The sequence below is a fragment of the Suricata suricatta genome, chromosome 7, assembly GCF_006229205.1.
Source record: "Suricata suricatta isolate VVHF042 chromosome 7, meerkat_22Aug2017_6uvM2_HiC, whole genome shotgun sequence".
NCBI classification, from domain to species: domain Eukaryota; kingdom Metazoa; phylum Chordata; class Mammalia; order Carnivora; family Herpestidae; genus Suricata; species Suricata suricatta.
Window position 1 is genome coordinate 37,042,489 of NC_043706.1, and position 21,857 is coordinate 37,064,345.

The following is a 21,857-nucleotide window of genomic DNA, read 5'->3' on the forward strand; positions in this document are numbered from 1 at the left end:
CATTGGTCTATGTGTCTGTTTTTGTGCCAATACCATACTGTCTTGATGATGACAGCTTTGTAGTAGAGGCTAAAGTCTGGGATTGTGATGCCTCCCGTTTTGGTTTTCTTCTTCAATATAACTTTGGCTAAACGGGGTCTTTTGTGGGAGATGCATTTTAACACCCCTGCCCACCCCCACCCAGGAGATTCTAGAACTGCTGCGTTGGCCGATCTGGCTCCAAGCTGGCTAACAACCAGCAAGTCCACCAATATTTGGAGAGAGCTGGTCCATTCACTGCCATTACTCATCATTACAATTCTGTCTGCTGGCTCTGGGCAAAGGGCGAGGTGTTCCTGAGCACTTGTGTTCCTGGTTGTGAGATAGGAACAATCCAACTCTTAGGGAGGACATTCCTGCCATCTCGTTTTCAGGAGAGGATCTCCCAAGGGTGGTTACTTGATACTGATGGCACCTTAGCATCACCTGGGAAACTTTTTACAAACCATCAGTGCCTAGCTCCCTCCCCAGACCAGGCCAGCATCACTGGGGGGTGGGGTGAGGCCATGAGTGACTCTAATATGCATGTGGGAGAAGTAGGGGGACAGTCCTGGCTGTTCACTCTTAGGCCTCATCCTCCCCATCACTTCCTCAAGGGAAGAGGCGGGGCAGCTCTAACTGTGACCCTAGGAGAAGTTATGAGCTGGGTCTGCCAATACTTCCTCCCCTTTCTGGGATCTGCTGCCTGCAGGGCAGGTGCATCTGGCCAGTTCTGGGAGATGAGGTCAGGAGCCCACTCCTGTGGGAGGTCCACAGTCACCCTCCTATGCTGGTGACTGGACATGTGGGCCAGCCTCACTGAATGGACTTTAAGGAGTCCATTTGGCCAGAGATATAAAGCCACGTACTTGGACAGCTTTATCAGAGCCGGGCTGATATTGTGACCTCCATCTGTCAGCTTCCTGCATCAGTTCCTCAAATGGTCCTGAGCTCCAGCAGGACGAGGCAGGTTTTCCCTGACACCATGTACTTGACAGAGTTAGTATTGAATTTAATGAGCTGGCATGAATAAGCCAGCTGGTTAGTTAGTGGTCAGTAAACATTTGTTGCATCTGAATGAAAGCCGAGCCTCTTCCGATCACCACTGCACCTCCCCGGGGCTGACCTCCCAGCCTCAAACCACCTCCACCGCCAAGCACTGGTGCCTGACAGTTAACTCCTTAAACCCTACTTTACTATAAACAGTGCCCTTGGCCCTTTATAGGGATTTGCCAAAGATCTAGCTGTAGTTGAAAGAAAAGCAAGTGATTTAGAATTGGCTCCACCTTTTCATTAACGCATTTCCAGGTATTGTTGATGTTGTTGGGCTAGAGACGCATCCTGAGATCACCTGAGTTAAATGAAAGCAAAAGGCAGGTGAGCTCTGGCTTTAGGGAATGTTTGGGGAAAGTTGGCTGAGAGGGAGAGAGAACTCATGACCTGGAGGTAGTCCAATGGTTTGCAATCTGTCTGCAAATTAGAAGTACCTGAGACTACTACACAGCAATGAAAAAGAATGAAATTGTACCATTAGGAACAATGTGATGGAACTAGAAGTTATTGTGCTATGTGAAATAAATAAGAAAGACAGATATCATCTGATTTTACTCATGTGGAATTTGGGAAACTCAACAGATGAACATAGGGGAAGGGAAAAAAAATAAAATCAAAACAGAGAGAGGCAAACTCATAAATACAGAGAACAAATTGAGGGTTGCTGGAGGGGAGGTAGGTGGGGGGCTGGGTTAAACAAGTGATGGGCATTAAGGAGGGCACTTTTAAGGATGAGCACTGGGTATCCGATGTAAGAGATGAATCACTGGGTTCTACTCTTGAAGCCAAGACTATACTGTATGTTAACTAACTTGAATTAAAAACAAAAAAGAATCACCTGTGGAAACTTACAAATACCAGAGCCCAGTAGGGTCAATACTGGTCCAGGTTTCCCAGGCCTGAGAGGTTCCCTGTGATGTGGGGCTCTCAGTGTTAAAACCAGGACACTCTTGGACAAACCCAGAAGAGCAGCTCACCCTCGTGGTTCCTCCACACCCACCTAGCGGTTCTGTTTTCATTGGTTCTCGCTGGGGTCCAGGCATCAATATTTTCCACTGTGTCCCACAGTTCTGTGCGGTGAGGTCTGAGACGCTGAAGGACTTGATCACGACTCAGAAAAGAAGGGGTGAATTGTGGAGAAGCTTGGAACAAATGCTGGTGTAAGAGGAGGTAGGAGGAGCTAGCATGAATTAAACAACTTGCGTCCTGGTTACCTGGGGAGCTTGGTGGAATGCAGATGCTTGGATCCTTGCGGATTCAAACTCAGAGCAGGCCCTGGAACCTGGACCTTTGCTAAGCCTCTTATGGTGTGCTCTTGTTGGAGACCTGTTGAGAGTGGGCAAACCCGGAGCTAAACTGAGGGAGGAGAGCTGAGAACTCAGGCTGTGCTCCTAGCAGGTAGCTTGTTAGTGTTTTTGGCCTGAGACCAAAAGGAGGGTGAGCAGGCTGCAGGTAGAATCAAGAAGAAGGGGTTCTACCTCAGCCTGGGCTGGGAGTCAACTAAACTGGTAAGAAAGGTTAGTGCCTTGAAGATCCAGTTGGAGCTTAGAGCATGTACCGGCTTACTGAGTGAGCACAAGGCAAGGTCAGTGCTGCCAGCCAGGTGTGCAGGGCTCGGACCCCCAGAACCCTGATTCTGTGACCTGAAGGCTGCACCTTGTGTGTCTGAGTGGAGCCTGAGCATCCCCATAGCAGAGCAAAGTGCCCATATAGGAAGCATTTCTGGGCAAAGAGCTGGGTGATTTATATAATGAAGGAGAGAACAATGTGTGTGTGTGTGTATGTGTGTGGAATTGAAGAACAGGGGCTCTGGGCAACCAGTCAAAACCTGCCTTTGACCCTGACTCAGTTATGTGCTGGTTACCTTAGGCAGGTCCTTGCCCTCTCAGGACCTCCGCTGCCTCATCTGTAAAATCAGGATGCTAACAGCCACTTCTAAGGGTTCTGTTGTGCTGAGATAAAGCATAAAATGCTGGCATGCGGACAAAGGAAGAGTTCGTGATGATTCTGTAGTTGCGAACCTTCACAGAAAGAAGCCAGGGTGGTCTGAAGGGAGATGAAGTCAGTCTGAGGGGAAGTTGGTGGGGCTGTGTGAGCACATCTGAATAGAGATGCAGATAGCTGGACATATGGAGGTGGAGAGTGGGGAGAGGTAGATTTTGGGGTGACCATCACTGAGTTAGTCTGAAAGAAGGACATGGAAGGTTTGTTTGGAGGGAGAAAGGATATGAGATCCAGGGTAGGAAAGCTTGGCAAGGCCAGGGAACATCTGCTGTGTGCCAGGCTCTGTGTGGGGTCCTGGTAAATTGAGTGGCACTGTCCCTGACCTCAAGAAGTTCACAGTCCAGTGAGAGTGCAACTCAGAAGCAATAGCAGCTCTGTCTGATGTTTGATAGTGGGAGAAACACAGGGTGCTGGGGAGGGGCGCCTAACCCACGAGAGTGTGGCTTGCCATCTGAGTGGCCAGGAGCAGGGGGAAGGCCAGGGAGAAGCTGCTCCAGATGAATGGGGGATGCAGGGGGGACCAGCTGGTTGAAATTGGAGACTTGGGAGCAGCACGGAGCTCCGGGACAGGCGTCAGCATATTAGTGTTACGGGAAATGAGAGAGCACTGGTTAAAGACAAAGGGGACAGGATGGAAGGAGGGATGCCCAGAAAGTGCAGGAGGGGAGTGAATAATGGACCTCCATTACTGGGCCCTGAGAGGCAGACGAGGTGCCCTGCTGGTTTAGTAAATCCCCTGTGATGGAGAGAATTGGGCAGAGTCAAAGAAAGGCGGATTAGCAATGGGGAGTCCACATAGAGACTGCTCCCAGGGCTTGTAGCTGCTGGCAGAGACAGCCTGGCTCCTATAGCCTGAAGAACCTGGAGCCAGAGCCTCGAGTCCCTTGGAGGAAATATCCACTTCCTCGAAGTGCAGAGAGAAAAACTACCTCTTACACCTTTTATGCAAGATGCCTTTTAGTTGCAGGAAGGAGGGGAGAAAATAGACCCAAATAGAGAGAGAAATGTCCTGTATTTTGTCTGGGAATGCCAGGATCTGACCTAACTGTGCAAGTTTATAAAGGAGCATACCTTTGCCTCTCACTGAGTGGCTCTTGAGACACCTCTTGAGGGCATCCGACCAGGGTCTGGATGCCTTTGACCTCCAGTGGACTCCAGAAGAGAAAAGATCTAAGTACCTATGTTTGTTGGATTTGCCACAAAGGTTTACTTCTGGGCGATTAATAATTCTCTCCTCTTTTTCGGCCCCACCTCCCCCCACTGACATTAGATGTCTTTTGATCAAGAAGTAGACCTGCAGCATGCATGGCACTGTGCCACAAACCATTCCTGTAGGGCTCAGAGTCTAGAGAAAGGGAAGAGTGCATTGGTGTGAAAATAGAACTTAATGCAAGAAATCAAGTGACATGGGGTCCCACAAAGTGATATATGATGAAATGTCCTATAGACAGAGCAAAGAGTGCTCGAAGTGTATTTTGGAGAATCATTTGGTTAGGATGGTCAGGAAGGCTGCCCAGGGAAGGTAGGATTTGCAGAGGGGTGGGGAGGAAGGAGAGGTGGGTATGCGGGAAATATTGTGAGTCCAAATGTGGAACAGGCAGAGTGGGTCTTCACTGTATTTTGAAGTTAACACAATCTCTTGCATTTAGGATTTATCTGATTGCAGGATCAACCATCTTTGTGTATGTGTAATGCAATAGCACACTGACTCGTTTTATGATAGGGCCAAGAATTCAGGAAATACTACAATTTATTTAAATTCTGCTCTTATCAAATTCCTGTTGTGCGTGCTGAGAGAGCCCCATGGGAGGACTTGGTACAAGCGGAAATGTCCATAACCTCTGGGGGTTTCAGTCCCACGAGTATTGGTGCTTTTAGGGAGGAGAAAGACAACGGGGTTGGAAACCAGAGGATGTAGTTGTGTGGAGGAGTGAGGTAGGATGCAGAGGAGAGACGGGGCAGGGAGCAGTCTAACAGTTACTGAGTTGCCCATCCAGGCCATTTGGGCAGGAAGCCACCTCAGATTAAAGTAACTTGTCTCTGTTCTATCCAGATCATTCAGGGATTGTGGGTAACATTTTTGGTAACACGCAGGGAGTGGCTGGCTGGGCTGCTCTTCCTGGGAAAGACTCCCTGAGTTGGCTGCCCTAGGAGATGGGCAGGACCAGCTGCATGATTTGCAGGGCCCAGTGCAAAATGGAAAAGCAAGGCTCCTCGTTCAAAAATTAGGAAAGATTCAGGACAATGACAGGAGAGCATTAAGACAAGCAGGGGTGAGAGTGCCCAGAGGAGGGGACATCCCGGACCTTCTTGTGACTCGGTGAGTGTGGTAAGATGATGGGCCGGGTTGCTGTGGTGGCTGGGGGACAAGGTTTCTCTGTACTAGTGCTGGGTTCTCCCCTGAGAGTCAGCATGGGTGATGGGGGAAAGGACAGGGTACCACAGGAGGCTGCCATGGTTGTGGAGCACCGACCGTTTACACAATGCTGCCATTTCCACCCTGCCATCTCTGTCTAGGGGGGAGGCTATGTGTGAGCTTTAGAATTGACCAAACTGAGGCTCACATGTTTTATGAACATAGTATTAACTTGGGCAACTTGCTTACATCCTCTAAGCCTTTACTTCCCTGTATATAAAACTGCAGATAATAACATCACAAATAGATGTGAAAACTTGAGCCCAGCCCAGTTTTTAGTAAACGTTAGTATCCTTCTTTCTAGAAATGTATTGAATATCTATCTTGTAAAAGTGTGGAGCTCGGAGCGGTTTGGGAACACATTTCAAATAGCAGAGGGAGAGGGAGTGTGTGCCCTATTGTAATATATCCTAAGAGGAAACCCAGTTACATCTGCTGGGCACATAGGTACACACAGAGGAACACACACACACACACACACACACACACACACACACGTACACGTGTACACACACACCTGGAGCTGAATAGAAACTGGGTTGGAGTGAGGTGGTGTGTTAATAGGAAAGAGCCCCAGTTTGGGTATCATCCCCTCTTGGATTTGAACCTCAGTATCCTCCTCAGTCAAAAATTCTGATCTCACTGGGTTGTCTTGAGATTAGATGAGATGATGAATGGGAATGTCTGGTCTCTGGTCCATGGCAGGTGCAAGCATCTTTCAAATGGGTCTCCCCTCCTGGGCCATAAGGTGGTGCTGAAGACAAGCTATGGCATTCCCCACAATAACGTTTCCTGACTATTAAGCTCAGGTAGCTCCTAATAAACTAAGGGGGCTTACTTTCAGTGATATCCCTGTTTCCTCTGCTTATGTACTTTGGGAAGCTAACTGGATCTTCTCTCTGCTGAGACTTGAAAGTCAGTAGAATCCTGTGTATTTGCTGACACATCTATATACACACCAGAAATACATATACACCAATAAAGATACACGATACATATCACATATAACCAACCCACACATCCACCTCTGCATCACAGAGTCAAACCCTTCATGAATTCATTTCTTCTTTCTTCTTTGGTCAGTTCTGAGCCTTTCCGACACTTGTGTAGTGTACGCAGTCAGGTACCCTCCTCCCCTTCCTACCCTGCTCAATCCACATCCTCCTTGTCAGAGCCACTGTTCTCAGCTCCACTCCCCATCTCTTCTGCCTCTGACAAGCTCCAGGACTTTCAGAGCCCTATTTTTACCCACCCAGAAGCCCTGGGCTGCTGTCACCTCAGCCTTAACCACAGAGACTTCTAGATGGAACCAGGTTTGTGCCTGTTTATGTTTCACTGGGCTCTAACCCCTCTCCTTACGCTGCTCCTGGGAGCCTCTCAGCTTCTCCTGCTCTCACAGGCTGAACCCTGGAACTTAGCCACCATTATGAGGAGTCTGGAGCCTGGAGAGGAGGAGGAAATGGAGTCTGAGGGCCTGTGATGTGCCCAGTGCTGTGCTGGCCTCGTGATATGTGCTCACAGTGGCCGTGGGAGGTGGCTTTTGTCTTCATTTGTACACAAGGGAAAGGAGGCTCTTAGATACTAAATAACGTAGCCACAGGATTAATATACTCTTTGAGTGTGCCACCAACCTGCATCCTGGAAGATGAGGCCAGATCAGCTGAGGTTTGGGCCCTGGGCCTAGGGGGAGGGGTAATTCCCCACTTCTCAGGTTTTTCCTAGAATCTTGATAGTATTATAACATAAGGAATAGTACTTACAATATGAGTAACCTTCTAGAGAGTGACCATCGGCAGTGGCTAGAGCCCTTGATGGTTTGATAGTGCAAGGCTATAAATAGACTGTTTTGTTTGTTTTTTAATGACTTTACTGAGGTATAATTGATATGCAATAAACGGCATGTAATTAAAGTACACATTTTAATACATTTTAACATATGTATACACCTCTGAATCCCTGCCACAATCAAGACTGTGAACATGTCCATTATCCCCCAAAGTTCCCTTATGCCCTTTCAGAATCCACCCCCTCCCTGCCTGCCCTCCACTGCCTCCCCAGGCAGCCCTTCACCTGGTTTCAGCTGCTACAGATTAGTTTCATCTTCTCAAGCTTCAGATAAACAGAATTGTACAATATGAATCCTTTTTGCCTCTGAATTTCTTTTTACTTAGTGTAATTATTTTGAGCTCTGTCCACATGTAGCATGGATCAATAGTTTATTCCTTTTTGTTGCTGAATGGTATTCTGTGGATAACTATACACTTTGATTATTGATTCACCTGTTGATGGGCATTTAGGTTGCCTCTAGTTTGGAGCTACTGCAGATCAAGCTGCTATGAACATTCAGGAATAAGACTCTGTATGGGCATGTGCTTGCATTTCTCTTGGTGAATACCTAGGATTGGAAAAATTGGATCATTTGGAGGTGTGTGTTTAATTTTATAAGCAATGGCCAGACTGTTTTCCATGATGGAGATGCCATTTTGCATTCCCAAAGCAGTTCTTTTGGGTCCTCACTGGTGTGTACGATGTAGATCTGATTTCAAGGTTTGGCCAATATGGAATTTGGGAGCCCCACCAAATAGCCAAATCCAACAATTAAAGCCAGTGGCTCTCCATTTGGAGTGGGGACGCTGAGGGATTCTGAACCGGGGGATGCAGAATCACGTACTCCTAGAGACATGAGTCGAAAACTGCAGGATGCTGAAGACGGGGAGAGATGAGGGGTCAGGGCTGGTCCCAGCATGAGATTGTGTGGGGTAGACCAGGTCTGGAATGTGGGGTTTGTGATGGAAATCCATACACCCGAGGCATTTTGGGAAAGTAGTGCCAAGAATCATTAACAGGAGAGGGATTTGGGATGGAAGAAAAAAGAGCAGTGGGCGGAGACCTGAGCTTGGGAGGACCTAGCCAGGCGAGGGCAGGAGCCCCATCTGTTTAGTTAGTTGCCCCTAGAGCAGCGCCAGGCGTAGAGGGAGTGCTAACAATAGTGGTGGTTGAATGAATGAGCAAAGAGTGAATGATGAACTAATGGGAGCTCAGGGGATAGGATCCAGTTCAACCCGCATCATTTAGCACTTCACGTAGTCTATGGCACAGAGCCTAGTGTCAGGGGCCGGAGAAGCTCTGGAGAGCCTGTGGTTTGCCCTGCTCATTTACCGACAAGGTTCAAAGAAATTATGCTCTCTCATCCCAGGTAGCCTACAAGGGCAGAGACAGAATTCAATCCTAAGCCTTCTCACTTGAAGCCTAAGGTTTATCTTCTTTTAAAAATAACATTGGGGCACCTAGATGGCTCAGTTGGTTAAGTGTTCAACTCTTGGTTTCGGCTCAGGTCATGATCTCATGGTTTGTGGGTTCAAGCCCCTCGTTCTGTGCTGACAGCTTGGAACCGGCTTGGGATTCTTCTCTCCCTCTTTCTCCCTCCCTCACTCTCCCTTCTTTCCCTCTGCCCCTCCCCTGATTGTGTTTTCTCCACTCCCCCCCAAATAAATAAACTTTAAAAGCAACCCTAACTGAGGGTTGAAGGGGAAGGAGAGGGGGGAAAAGAGGTGGTGGTGATGGAGGAGGGCACTTGTGGGGAAGAGCCCTGGGTGTTATATGGAAACCAGTTTGACAATAAACTATTTAAAAAAATAATAAAAGCAACCCTATTTTTCTCTTATGAAAATAATAAATGCTTGTGATGGGAAATTTGGAAAAATCTAGAAAAGTAAGAAAAATAACCCCAAACTCCAGCAACACCAATTACTTCAGGCTGCTGTGTGTGTGTGTGTGTGTGTGTGTGTGTGTGTGTGTGTATGTCTTTATGTCCATTTATCTAATCAGTCCATTATGTTTTAGTATTTTAGGTGTTTTGAGTCTTTTATTGTGTACTATGAGTCCTGGGATGGATGTCTGGCCCTAAATCTTGGACGGCACGCATGATTATTACCAGTGTTTATTGTACTATAGGATGTCCCTGCTAGACTGTGTGAATGACCAGTGTGCTTCACGTGGAATAGGACCCCCATTTGGATGGAGTGTCACAAATGTCCCTCATAACCAGACATTTGTACTTCTCCTGTCCTAACCATGTTGACACTTCATTATGTTTATTTGCTTGAGTCTTTCCCTTCCCCCACCAAACTGAGCTCTTGTTTTCTGTGGTATTTTCCCAGCCGTTAGTGTGGTACTTAGGTGTGCCACAAGCATCTGTTAGAATGAAGGAAGGAACAGATAAGATTGTATAAACAAGAGTGAGGAGTAGGTAAGGGGTCACCTGGGCCTACATTTTCAATCCCATTTGCCGTCTAGGGGTCTGCTAGGTTCCCCTTCTCTCCTCCCCCAGTCGGTGTGCCCCTGCTGCTGCCTTGGAGAGACAGAAGGCACTTGTGGTCCAGGATTTATGCCCAGTGAAGCCCTGAGGCACATGCAGGGCCATTTCTGGTGTGAATGCGGGACTCAGAGACGTCCTAGAATGATGGCAAGGAGGGGGCCACCTCTGAGGAAGACTCTGCCCAGGATCCAAAGTGTGACCAAGTGCACAGCCCAGCTGGGGTCCCAGGGCTGGTGGCCCCCCAAGGGCAGCTGAGGTTCTGCCCTCATGAGTGACAGAATGCTTCTGTCCTGGGGCCCCAGGAGAAGAGGAGCAGGAGGTGTGGTGAGCAGAGAGCTCCCCCCAGCCCTGGGCCGCCCAGAACGGTGTGCACTCTCGGCACGTTGGCAAGCTCTGGCGCACTGGGAGAAGCTGTAGGCCGTTTCCCCTGCACCCTTTCAATAAAGACAGCACCATCTGTGTGATCTGGGAGAGAGGCTTGGCTTCCCGGAAGCGGGAGGGGGTGAAGCGCCCTGTGTCACATGTAGAGTGGTTTCCCTTTGGCCCAGAGCCCCAGACCTCTGGCTCTAATGGGTAGCAGAGACTTGGGTGTTGAAATTCCTTCTTCTCTTTTACTTCACAGCTGTTGCCCAAAGAGCTCCCTGCCACTCCTACTCAATCTCTGCCCAAGCCCTTGTTTTCTGTGCCCAGTGCATGTCTTGCCAAAGCCCCCTTGCTGGCTCACACACGTGCTGGTGCGCACACCCCTCCGTGACATCTCCGGCATCCATCATCCCCTCCTCTCCATTCTCGAGAGTTCAGGACCTCATTAACTCTTACTCAGACAGAGCTGCTGCCTAGATCTTCCCTCTTCTTTTCCTGTCCCCTGTCATTCCCTCCATCAGGGCCTCCAGAATTGTCTAAATCACAGCTCAGATCCAAACTCCAGCTCAGACTCTCCTTACTATAAGCCAGGCACCTTCAGTGCCTTCCTCCTCCTTAACCTGACGTTCGAAACCTTCCTTTAACTGGCATCAATATTTTCCCACTGCAACTCCTTAAGTCCTGTATTTTGGCCTGATAATATCTATAGTTAACCTTCAAACAACATGCCTTAGAACTGTGCAGGTCTGCTTATATGTGGATGCTTTTCAATATATTGGAGGGGCACCTGGGTGGCTCAGCTGGTTAAGCATCAGACTTCAGCTCACGTCATGATCTCACTGTTAGTGAGTTCAAAGCTTGCCTTGGGCTCTGACAGGTCAGTGCCTGGGGCCTGCTTCAGATTCTGCATCTCCCTCTCTTCTGCCCTTTCCCTCCTCACACTTTCTCTGTCTCTCCCTTTCTCAAAAATAAACATATAATATTATATATATATATGAAAATGTTTTGGAGATTTGCAGCCATTTGAAAATAAATGCACATGAACTACATAGTTTGCCTATGGAAGTATCAGAAAAATTAAAAAGGGATGTCATGAAGGCACAAAAGTTTTATAGATGCTAGTCTATTTTATCATATGCCACCATAAAATATACACAAATCTATCATAAAAAGTTAAAATTTCTCAAAGCTTGCACCAGCCCAGACTGTACATGGTGCCATTTGCAATTGAAAGAAATGTAAACAAACCTAAAGGTGCCGTGTGAAATCATAACTGCGTAACATTCACCGTAGCACGTGCAGTACCGCTGTGATAATTTCAGAGCCACTTCCCGTTGCTACCGCGGTGAGCTCCCGTGTTGTATCTGCTTCAGACACTGTGTGACATTAATCATATCCGCGTGAACAATTTGCTTCTACAGGAAACAGTGAATAGCAGGAGGAAGTGATATTGTGGTTCTATCAGTGATTAAGTTTGGTGGAATCCTAAGTTATACGTGATTTTCTCCCAGCAGGGGTGGGCAGGGGTGGTCTGTGTTCCTAACTCCTGTGTCGTTCAAAGGTCAGCTGTCCTTCCCTTTCCTTCTTGTGCACCTAGGGGTTTTCCTGACACCAGGTCCTCATTCTGGTTCAGCTTTGTTGTGAATGAGTTCTTGGATTCCCATGACATGTGCCAAGCAACCTCTTTCCTTCCTCTGAGACTCAGCTTCAGTGCCACTTCCTGTGGTAAATATTGCAGATTACCCCAGCCGGAAGTCACTTTTCCCTCCCTGCTGTCCCAGGGCCCACATCTTCTCCCCTCCCGTGTATCCTGGGTGCTGCGTGCTTAGGCCACAGGCCTGTTCATGCCCGTGCCTCCCCAGCAAGATTGTACGTGCAGTGAGGCTAGGATTTGATTGATGCTTGGTTCATCTTAAACACCCAGAAAACTGTTTTGCCCGTGACAGTCACTCAGGGCATAGATGGACAAATAAATGAATGCATGTTTGACTGCAACATAGGAGAGCTATTATCTCCTTGGTTTCTATCCCCCGGGACACAGAGAAACCTATGTTCTCTTTATTGTTTCTTAAAATGAGAAAAAAAACTGATTGGAAAATCCACAACTGCCACACAACACCCCCAAGTCGGAGAAATGTCCCTTTGGGAAATTTTCAGTTTCGCTTTCTCAGAAAGACCCCTCTTTGTCCCCTTCCTCTTCTTCCTGGTCTCTGTATCTCCCACCCCTCAGCCTGGGGCTGAGACAGTTTACTTTTGCTTTCTTTGCCTTTCTCAGAGCAGAGGGGGAAACTGTAATTTAGGAGGCTGCTAAAAATAGCTCCCCCAGTCCTGGAAAGAGAGCTTGCTTATTTTTGAAAGCACTCCCTGCCGCCTCTCCGGCCCCGCTTGAGGCTCCCACTACAAGTCGGGCTGTTCTGTGTGCCGTCCTGAGGGTAGCAGGCAAGTTGCAGCACTGGGGCCACTGCCACCTTGCAGCCCCGAGCACTGTCAGCAGAATGGACCAGCAAAGGACTGGGGAGATGAGGGGCCTTCATGTCCTCCATTTCCTGTCCTAATCAGATGGGTCTCACTCCCAGCAGCACCGCATGGGGACCTTGTACCAGATGCGGAGTCTGGAGACCTGAGTTAAGTCCTAGGCTCGGTGCTTTGCATCTCTCCAAGCCGCAGATTTCCTTAACTATTTAGGAGGTGGTGGTGGTCATATTTACCTTGCAGGGGTGTGGTGAAAACCCGACGTAAACCTTGAACATGGTAGGCGCTCAATAGATGATGACTCTAACTTTGTTATGATTAGAATCACTGGATTTAGAACACAGGCCTCTATGTTAATGAGCAAGGCAGCGGGAGATGTGATAAGCCAGTATGATCCGCTAAGTTGATGTGTGAAGTTGATGACTTTGTAGATTAAACATAATTAAATGGTATCACTTACACACAATTCAACCTAATACACAGAAATCAGCAAATTTTCTGTCAAGGACCAGGCGGTAAATATTTTTGGCTTTGTGGGTCATAGGGTCTTAGTTTCACATGAGCAGCTGTACACGAGCAGCCATACATGACCTTTAAATGAATGGGAGTAGCTGTGTTCCAGTAAAACCATTATTTACCAAAAACGGGCTGAGTCTGGCCCCCGTAATATTTGCCAACTTCTGCAATGATGTGTCAGAGTCATTCTTACATAAAGCAAACTTTCCGTGATATATGCAGTCAGTATTCAGGGATCTTCCTAATTATAGCAGCAACGTATCTGTAGAGATATTGATGGGGTTTATTATAACCAGACCCTATTCTTTTTTAAGTTTGTTTATTGATTGATTGATTGATTGATAAGAGAGAGAAAGAGAGAGCAAGAGAGAGTGCACAAGCAGGCAATGGGCGGCAGAGAGAGAGGGAGGGAGAAGAATTCCAAGCAGGCTCCACACTCCACACTGAACCCAGTGTGGGGCTTGATCTCAGAGTTGTGAGATCATGACCTGGACCAAAAACAGGAGAGAGAAGTTTACCGGATTGAGCCACCCAGGCACCCCTACAAGACCCTGTTCTAAGCACTTTACAAACAGTAACTAATTTAATCCTTGTGACAACCCTATGCTGTCATTATTGCCTCGTTTTATGTACGAGGACACTGAGGCTCAGAGAGGCTAAGTAACTTGTTTGGAGGCCCAGAGTTAGAGTGGATAGCTACTGAACAGAACCCGACTGAGTGTGTAGGGTCAAGTCTGGTGTCAGCAGTTCAGGTGGCTTCAGGCCGGAAGCAGGTATAGATAGATAGGGTTATCAATGACTCCAAGCCTGTTTGCTGCCCAGAGAGCATGAGGGGATGGTTTTCAGAGCCTTAAAGTAGCAGCAGGCATGGTAGAGGTGGGCAGTGGGGAGATGGGTGGGCAGAGGGCCTAGGATGGACAAATAGCAGATTCTTCTTTGGGGAACGAGGCTCTGGGTTATGGCCCTGTGTCTGGGGCTGTTTCCTAGGTGACCCCTAGTGACACATGAAAGGTCAGTATATAAGGAGGAATCTCTGGCCTGTGGAGCAGGAAATTGTTTACATTCCTTATGTTCCATGCAGCATTTCTGGGGAGTTCTGGGCCCCATTCCCAGACCTAGGCCCCAGCGGACTTGGTGGAGAAAGGAGGGCAAAGGGGCAGACTCCCCAGGACGCCTGAGCTCTGCTGTCAGACCAAGGTACTTGTATACCTTGTTGATTCCCTTTGCCTATTAATTTAGCCACTAATTAATATACCACTGGTCAGGACTATGGCCTCATGCACACCATGCTCTTTCTCTTTATGCTGATCCCCTGCCTGGAAAGCTTTTCCTTACCTCTTGTACCTTTCCTTAGTTCTGTCACCTCCTTCAAGACTGGCTCAGTGTCACCTCCTAGACGCCTTTTCTGACTTTCTTTTCAGACCTCAGGCTACACTGGGTCTCCCTTCCTAGTGCTGCCAAAGTGCCTGTCTCCCTAACCCTTCTGGACCTCCTCAAAGAAAGGGACCATGCCTTATTTGCTCTTGTGTCCTCACCACCAGAGTGACCCCCAGTGTCCAGCATGGCTTCCAGGGGCTAGAAGGTGGTTAAAAGCATGTTGTTTGAGTGTGACATCACTGTCCTCGAAGGCCTACCTCTTCCTCTGTAAGACGCAACCTTTGGGCAAGTTGCCTGTGCTTAGGGAGTCTTAATGTGATCATCAGTAAGAAGAGACAGTGATGTGATTTGAGGAGTGGGGAGAGTAAATGAGCTAAAGCAGAAAGTTGTCAGCACAGTGGCTGGTAATAGGAAGCACTTTGGAAGTGGCTGTAGCATATTCTTGCCCTGTGACCCCCATGAGAGGAGGTAGGGGAAGGGGATAGGAGAAGGCAATTTGAACACTCCAGAGTCACAGCATTGGCCCCAAGGACTAACGGCAGGGTTTATGAATCAGCTTTGGTTCTGCAGCAAGAGAACTGAGCTAGGACTCAGAATTTAGTTGTGAGTTCCAGCGCTACTTCTTAGCAGCAATGGGCATTGTTGACAAGCCATGTAACAGCTATTAATATCATTATAAACCTCAATATTATTACCTGTAAGAGGGATAATAATAATGACCTCACAAAGTCCTCATGATGCTGACATGAGATTACAGAGCTGTGAAAACACTTGGCCCAGCTCCTAGGAAATGCTTGATCATGAATTATTGAGTCTGAATCTATAGAATGCTTGAGAAAGCTCTGAGCAGGGCTCAACTTAGGGTGTTCCTTGGGTATAGGCTGTGTGGCTTAGTGGTTTATAGCTTTTTGAGTCATGCAGACATGGGTTTGAACCCTAGCTATGCCTCTAGCAGTGTATCCATAGGCAAGTTACTTAACCTTTCTAAACCACAGTTTGTTTTTTTAATAACTTCTTTAAAATGATGACACCTATCTCAGAGAGTAGTTATGGGGATGAAATGTGGATAGAGCCTGGTCTCTCAAGCACTAATATTATTTTGCTTTTACTTATGACTTAGGAATAGGAATAAGCACTGTTTGATATAGGGCTTTTGAAGTCCTAATTAGTATAAAAACTGATGTATAGAGGGCCATGGTTTGGGGGAAAGGACTAGGGTTTCCATCTTTACAAACCAAAGGGGAGTCCTGCACTCAAGTGACAGGAAGTACTTCCTGACCTCTGGTGGAATGTGGAAGGAAAGCTGTGTAGATAAGGAGAGCCCCTGGGAAATCTTTGGGAACAGGATGGAGCCAAATAGTATGGCTGACCAGGCCCTTGGGTCTTCAGGCAAACTCTGCCATTGCACAGAGAGGAAATAAAATCTCAGAGATGCTAATAACATGGCCTCTTGACCCATGCCTGGATAGTAGCAGAGCTTGGATTAGCCTTGGTCTCCTGAGTTAGGTATGTTTTCTCCATGATGTGGAAGGATAGGACAATAAGGAGGAGGCAGAAGATGGGAGCCAGGTGCCAGAGGACTGAAAGAGACCCGTGAGAGGAACCTTACAGTCTTTACATGAGGGATAATTCATCATGCCCTGATGGTTTGCTGTTTTAGGCTGGTCAGTCTGTGTTTAGAGACCCAGAAGCCTGGGAAGACCTTGATCCTACAGGGAGAAGAGGAGGGGGCAAGGAGAAAGGATGTGGAAGTGTTGGTGTTGGGTGAATTTCCATGAAGAGAAAGGTAGATAGTGGTAGGGCAGGTTAAATCCCTCTGCCAGAGTTCAAGTCCGCTGGGCTTGCTCTGTTCTTGTTTCTCCTTTTTTCAATATTGCTTTTTCAATTGTCCTCTGAGGTGGGCACCTCCATTGCTCTTTGTACAGTGATCTTGCAGAAAAGAATACTCTATCCCCCTTCACCTTTCCACTCCATGCCCAGGCTCAGGGATGAGAGTTTTCCCTTCCAACTAGAGCTGTCTTGGAATCTGGAAAAGCCCAGCTCCTCTGGTCCAGATTCACTAGTGGCCAAAGGCAAAACCAGGTGGCTCTTAAATCAGGCTGGGCAGATTCCTACAATTCCAGGCCTTGGTGGTTCCAGCTGTGGCTGGATAGGGCTTGTGGTTGCAGGTTCTGGGTAGAGCAAGTGTTTCTTTACTGGCAATCATGATAATGAAGCCACAGCAGCAGGGCTGGCCTTCTTTAGAGAGTGCCCATTGTGGTCCAGGCATCTATCTACATCACAGCATTGTCTCTACCAAAACCCATTGAGGAAGGTGCTATGATTATCTTGGTGTCACAGATCCTGAGCTCTGAGAGATTAAGATCTTAGGAAACATCCTTAGGGTCATCCAGCTGGGAAGGCAAAGCCAAGAATGAAATCCCAGGCATGTCAGTTGGAAGATTGCTGTGGTGAAGGAGGCCTTAGAGTGGGGTGGGCAAGAAATGGGGGCAGAGGGAGGTAGAAGCACTCCTCTCATGGAGGAGCAAATGGAAGCCTTCAGGATCTCTGTAGCCCTCTTCTGGCAAAGACATCTTTGGGACTGGAGCTATTTCTAAGTGAAGGTGCAGAGATTGGTCTTCTCTGATGGAGAGAAGTTATAGAGGAGCTGGGGCAATTTGGGGAAAGGGGCCACTGGTGTGGGAAGATGAGCTCTATAGACCGCAGCCTGACCACTGGTGTTTTGGGTTTCAATTCCAGCTCTGTCCCAAGCTGTGTGATCTCAGATAAGACACTTCCTTTTTAAAAAAAAAAATTCTTTAATGTTTATTTACTTGAGAGAGAGAGGGAGAGGGAGGGAGGGGCAGAGAGAGACACACACAGAATCCAAAGCAGGCTCCAGGCTCCAAGCTGTCAGCACAGAGCTCAACATGGGGCTCAAACTCATGAATTACAAGATCGCGACCTGAGCCAAAGTCGGATCCTTAACCTGCCAAGCCACCCAGGTGCCCCAAGACATTTTCTCTTTTGACCTCAATTTTCTGATCTGTGCTGGAAAGCTCATGCGTTCCAGCTGAGAGCCTGTGGTTTTAGTCTTGGATGTTCAAGTGGGGCCCTAACAGACTTAAGAGGGGGTCATTAGGAGGAGGGCATCTTCAGGAGCATCAGTATAGTGGGGAACTATCAAACAGGCTGCCCCTTAAAAGGGAAAATATGCGGGACTCCCCGGGTCCTCATGTCCTTCTCTCTGGAGAAGGTACTTCCTGTTTGGAAGGGCAATGTCTCCATCTCCCATCCTCCTCCTGAGGCAACGCCACCTCACTCTCCATGCTCAGGAAAGCCATTAAGATATATATCATGACAAGTATGACGTGGCACCAACCAATTAGAGCAGCCATGACTGCTGGTGTGAGACTGTAACAGGGTGTGCCAACTGTATGCCAATCCGGCCCTACTCCTGATTGTTCCTGGGAAAGTCTGGCTCAGGAACTGAAGAGCAAAGACAGACAGAGGGAGACTGGGAAGCAAACAGTTGAGGTGAAGGCAGGAAGTAAGTTCACAGGTCTTCCTACACATCAGCCCTTCAAACCCCATCATGCCATCATCTCAGCCTCACTGTGGCCTCTGGGAGTGTCCTCCTTATGCTTTGTGCCCTGAAAGAACAGCTTTTCCACCACCTGCAGCTGCATATTGGAGACTGATGAAACAAAGGGGACCTGGTCTGTATTCTGCAGCATTATCTCAAACTTGGCAATGGGCAGATGAACACCAGTGTGGTCGGCCCCAATCTGCCTGCAGAATTGGTGCTTTACTAAGCCTGACAGAGATCAGGGCTTGGTCTTACCCACTCTTGGGTACTATCTGTCAAGTCCCTTGGAAAACTGCAAAACCTCCTTTCCTCTTGTTTTTCTCAGATGCCAGCTTATTATGGGTCTTTGCCACCATGTACTAGGATTGCTGAGTTAGCCCATTGGCTTATTCCCCTATCCCTTGTTCCCTATAAAGGCTCCTGATTGCTTACCAACTGCTTGGAACCAGAGATTTCAATTTCTATTTCTTGGCTATTGATGAGGTCCTCTCTTTTCTATGAGGACAGGCCATTTCACAATTGACCAAGAAATATTTATCAAGCACCACCAAGTGCAAAGAATTTTATTAGCTATAGAAGTGGGGGTTATCAAAAGCCAGGAAGCATGGTCCCTGCCCACAAGGAGTCTTCACCATAGCTGTGGAGAGCCAAGATGTAAATGCAGAAAAGATAACCAATAATACAAGGTAACTTCAGTGTGTTATTTGAGGCTCTCCTGGGTCTGTTAAAAAGTCTGTGGCAAAGTTTATAAAGAAAGATAAAATAGAGCATATAAAAAGTTCTAGAATGACAATTAAAATACATCATGATTTACTTAAGAGGCTGGATCAGATTAGGCTGTCACGAGCTAGATTGTTAGGGTTTAGAAAATAAAGCAATGTTCTCTGGAATTTACCTTGGGTTCACTAGGAACAAGTTATGACACATTTATCTTTTTCTGATCAGGTTCTAGAGTTTCGTTCTAAGGAATGCCTTTGATTTGGCATATCTCAAGTTCCTTAGGAAAGGCCTTAGGAAAAAATCTTGTATGCTGTCTTTATAGAAAAGAGGGCTAGATAAGAGCACAGGTTCATGGATTTCGAGCTGGTTGAAGGATTGTCCTCTGAGAGTGTTGATGGCTAGTTCTTTAGCATTCCCAGATGATGTAGCTATGTCTTCTGGGTCTGTCTACATTTTTGTTGTGGTCAACATTTTTAGCAGTGGTATGGGTAAAGACCATGAGGATATTCTGATAATTCTGTTGATGACCAAATTGAGGAAAACAGCTTAAAGTCAGGACTCAAAACTGTCTTGACCTCTTGTGGATATGTACCCCAAAGCACTGAAAGCAGGGATATAAACAGATATTTGTACTCATGTTCAAGGTGGCATTATTCATAATAACCCAAAGGGGGAAGCAACCCACGTGTCCATTGACAGGTAAATGGATAAACAAAATGTGGTCTATACATACAGAGGGATAATATTCAGCCTTAAAAAGAAATGAAATTCTGATACATGCTATACCATGTATGTACTTTGAAGCCATAATTCCAAGTGAAATAAGCCTGTCACAAAAGGGAAAATTCTGTATGATTCTACTCCTGTGGTTCTATTCATTCTCCTACTTAAGAGTAGTGACATTCATAGAGACAGAAAGTAAAGTGGTCATCGCCAGGGGCTTGGGGGTGAGGGAAATGAGAAGTTCATGGGGTACAAACTTTATGGTTTGCAAGATGAAAAATGTCTAGAGATGAATTGTGGAGATGGTACAACAATGTGAATGAATACATTTAATATCACTGAACTGTACACATAAAAATGGTTAAAATGATAAATGTTGTGTTATGTATATTTTATAAACAAATCCTGCCCCTAGACCTGTAATAACAATAGGGGAAAAGGCAGATTTTTTGTTATATAAAAAATTAAGATATACAAATACTAGATGAGAACATGACTGGGCAGCAGTGTGGTGGGTAAGCTTTACTGAATCCACCCATGTTATCTGAAAGCGTGTTGAGGAACCAGTGATAGCCAAGGGTGGTTTTAACCCTTTTGGGAAACCTACGTGCAGTGAGTTGGGCTTAAATCTATCTGGAAGCTATATGGCATCAATGACTAGGGCCAGTGTTTCTCCTCAAGTTGGGGCACCATTGAACTGGGCTCTCCCAGTGGCAATGTAAAGACTTGACCCTTTCTGTTACAAAGACCACTCTGCTGTTGGGTATTCATAAGTTTGGGTTTCTGGCCAAAGTGGTGTCCTCTTTTCTTGGTTGGTATGGAAAACAGATCTGACCAGATTTCCTTCAGTATCAGCTGAACACCATCCCAATGATTAGCCTCATTTCCTTACTCAGGTTCACCCTGATGACTCCCCCAGGTTACCTCTCCTTCTGGATAGATGGAAGAATCCATGCTCTGTTGATATTTCATATTCATTCCAACATGCCTGGGTACAACAGACTGGGCAGAAAAGCCCACAAGTCCTTTAAGGTGTTTAGTCCCTACTCCCCAGGAGCCATGCCATATAATTAGCTTTCTTTCTCCTCTGCCAGCCTTCTTGAACCTTTCCCTCCCACAGCATGAAACCTTTAAGCCAGGAATCTGCACACCTTGAAATGAATTTAGTGAATGAATGAGACCTGCTGAAAATGACTCTTCCAGAGAACAGGAAATGGGATACCCATCGGCACAATCACAGGAAGGGCAGAATTCGTGCTCTGTGACTACAGCCCTCCTCTGTTCTCTGGGGACATGGAGGGAGAATCTGAAAGTGTCTGTGGTGGGAAACACTGGAGGCCATGATGGGGAGGAAGTGCCTCCAGGTGGAAGGAGCTGGAGGGAACAGAAAGAATCTCTGAGAGAAGGGAGAGGGGGCTTGGTTATTGGGTTGAGGGCTCCTAACAGTTGGGCAAGGAAGTTACGGTGACACAGTGACCACTGTCCCTGCCTACCTGGCTGCTATTACCTGACCACTTTGTGCTGTCTGTTCTCCTACCCAGATCACGATGAGGACCTAGGGCACCTGCCTGCTGACTATCCCCCTGTCCTGTAGTGACCATGGCCCCCCGCAAGAGGAGCCGCCATGGCCTGGGCTTCCTGTGCTGCTTTGGAGGCAGCGGCCTCCCTGAGATCAACCTCCGGGACAACCACCCTCTGCAGTACATGGAGTTCTCAAGTCCTATCCCGAACCCAGAGGAACTTAACGTCCGCTTTGCAGAGCTGGTGGTCAGTGAGGGGACAGGAAGGGCGGGGGTGTTTACGATGGGGAGGGGCACTTTGAAGAGGACAGAGCAGGATAGAGGGAGGGGGCCCATGGGCTGGGATCTCTAACTATGAAACTCTGCTTGGGGTTGGGGTAGGCCCGCCAGGACACCTCAACTGTGAGGGAGAAGCAAGTCACTCTCTGGTGTGGATACCATGAATTATGTCCCCGGAAGAATGGACCTACCTCATAGCTCCAAGGGATTCTAGACCTCATGGTACAGCAGTTAGGCTATCAAGAAAGGAGCAGGTCCAGGCTTTCGTGAAATAAGGCGGTGAGGAGCTTCAAAGAATACTAGAACACTTGGCAACTTTCTCTCTTCTGCTCTCTGGAAGTTCCCTGAGATCCTTTCAACTCAGATACAGGAACAAGGGACAGAGTAGGATTCTGTAGCCAGATACCAGGTCCTCAAAGCAGGGGATGGTTGACTACAAGTATGGAGGTAGAGATACCTATATTACACCTGGTTCAGGGCTAGGTGATTCTATCCCATGTCTAGCCTATG

At 47.3% G+C, this 21,857-nt stretch overlaps 1 protein-coding gene across 6 annotated transcripts in view; it reads left to right on the top strand.

The window, feature by feature from the left end:
• The window catches only part of DAAM2 (dishevelled associated activator of morphogenesis 2), a 117,019-nt gene that overhangs the window by 42,590 nt on the left and 52,572 nt on the right, over nucleotides 1-21,857 (top strand). For 5 of the 6 annotated variants that reach the window (XM_029943774.1, XM_029943775.1, XM_029943771.1 and 2 more), the window contains one exon: nucleotides 21,090-21,315. In XM_029943774.1, the coding sequence (XP_029799634.1) occupies nucleotides 21,148-21,315 (168 nt within the window). In that variant the 5' untranslated portion in view covers nucleotides 21,090-21,147. Of the gene's footprint in view, nucleotides 1-14,333; nucleotides 14,358-21,089; nucleotides 21,316-21,857 lie in introns of those variants that run through there. The other variant, XM_029943772.1, reaches the window with a different exon arrangement.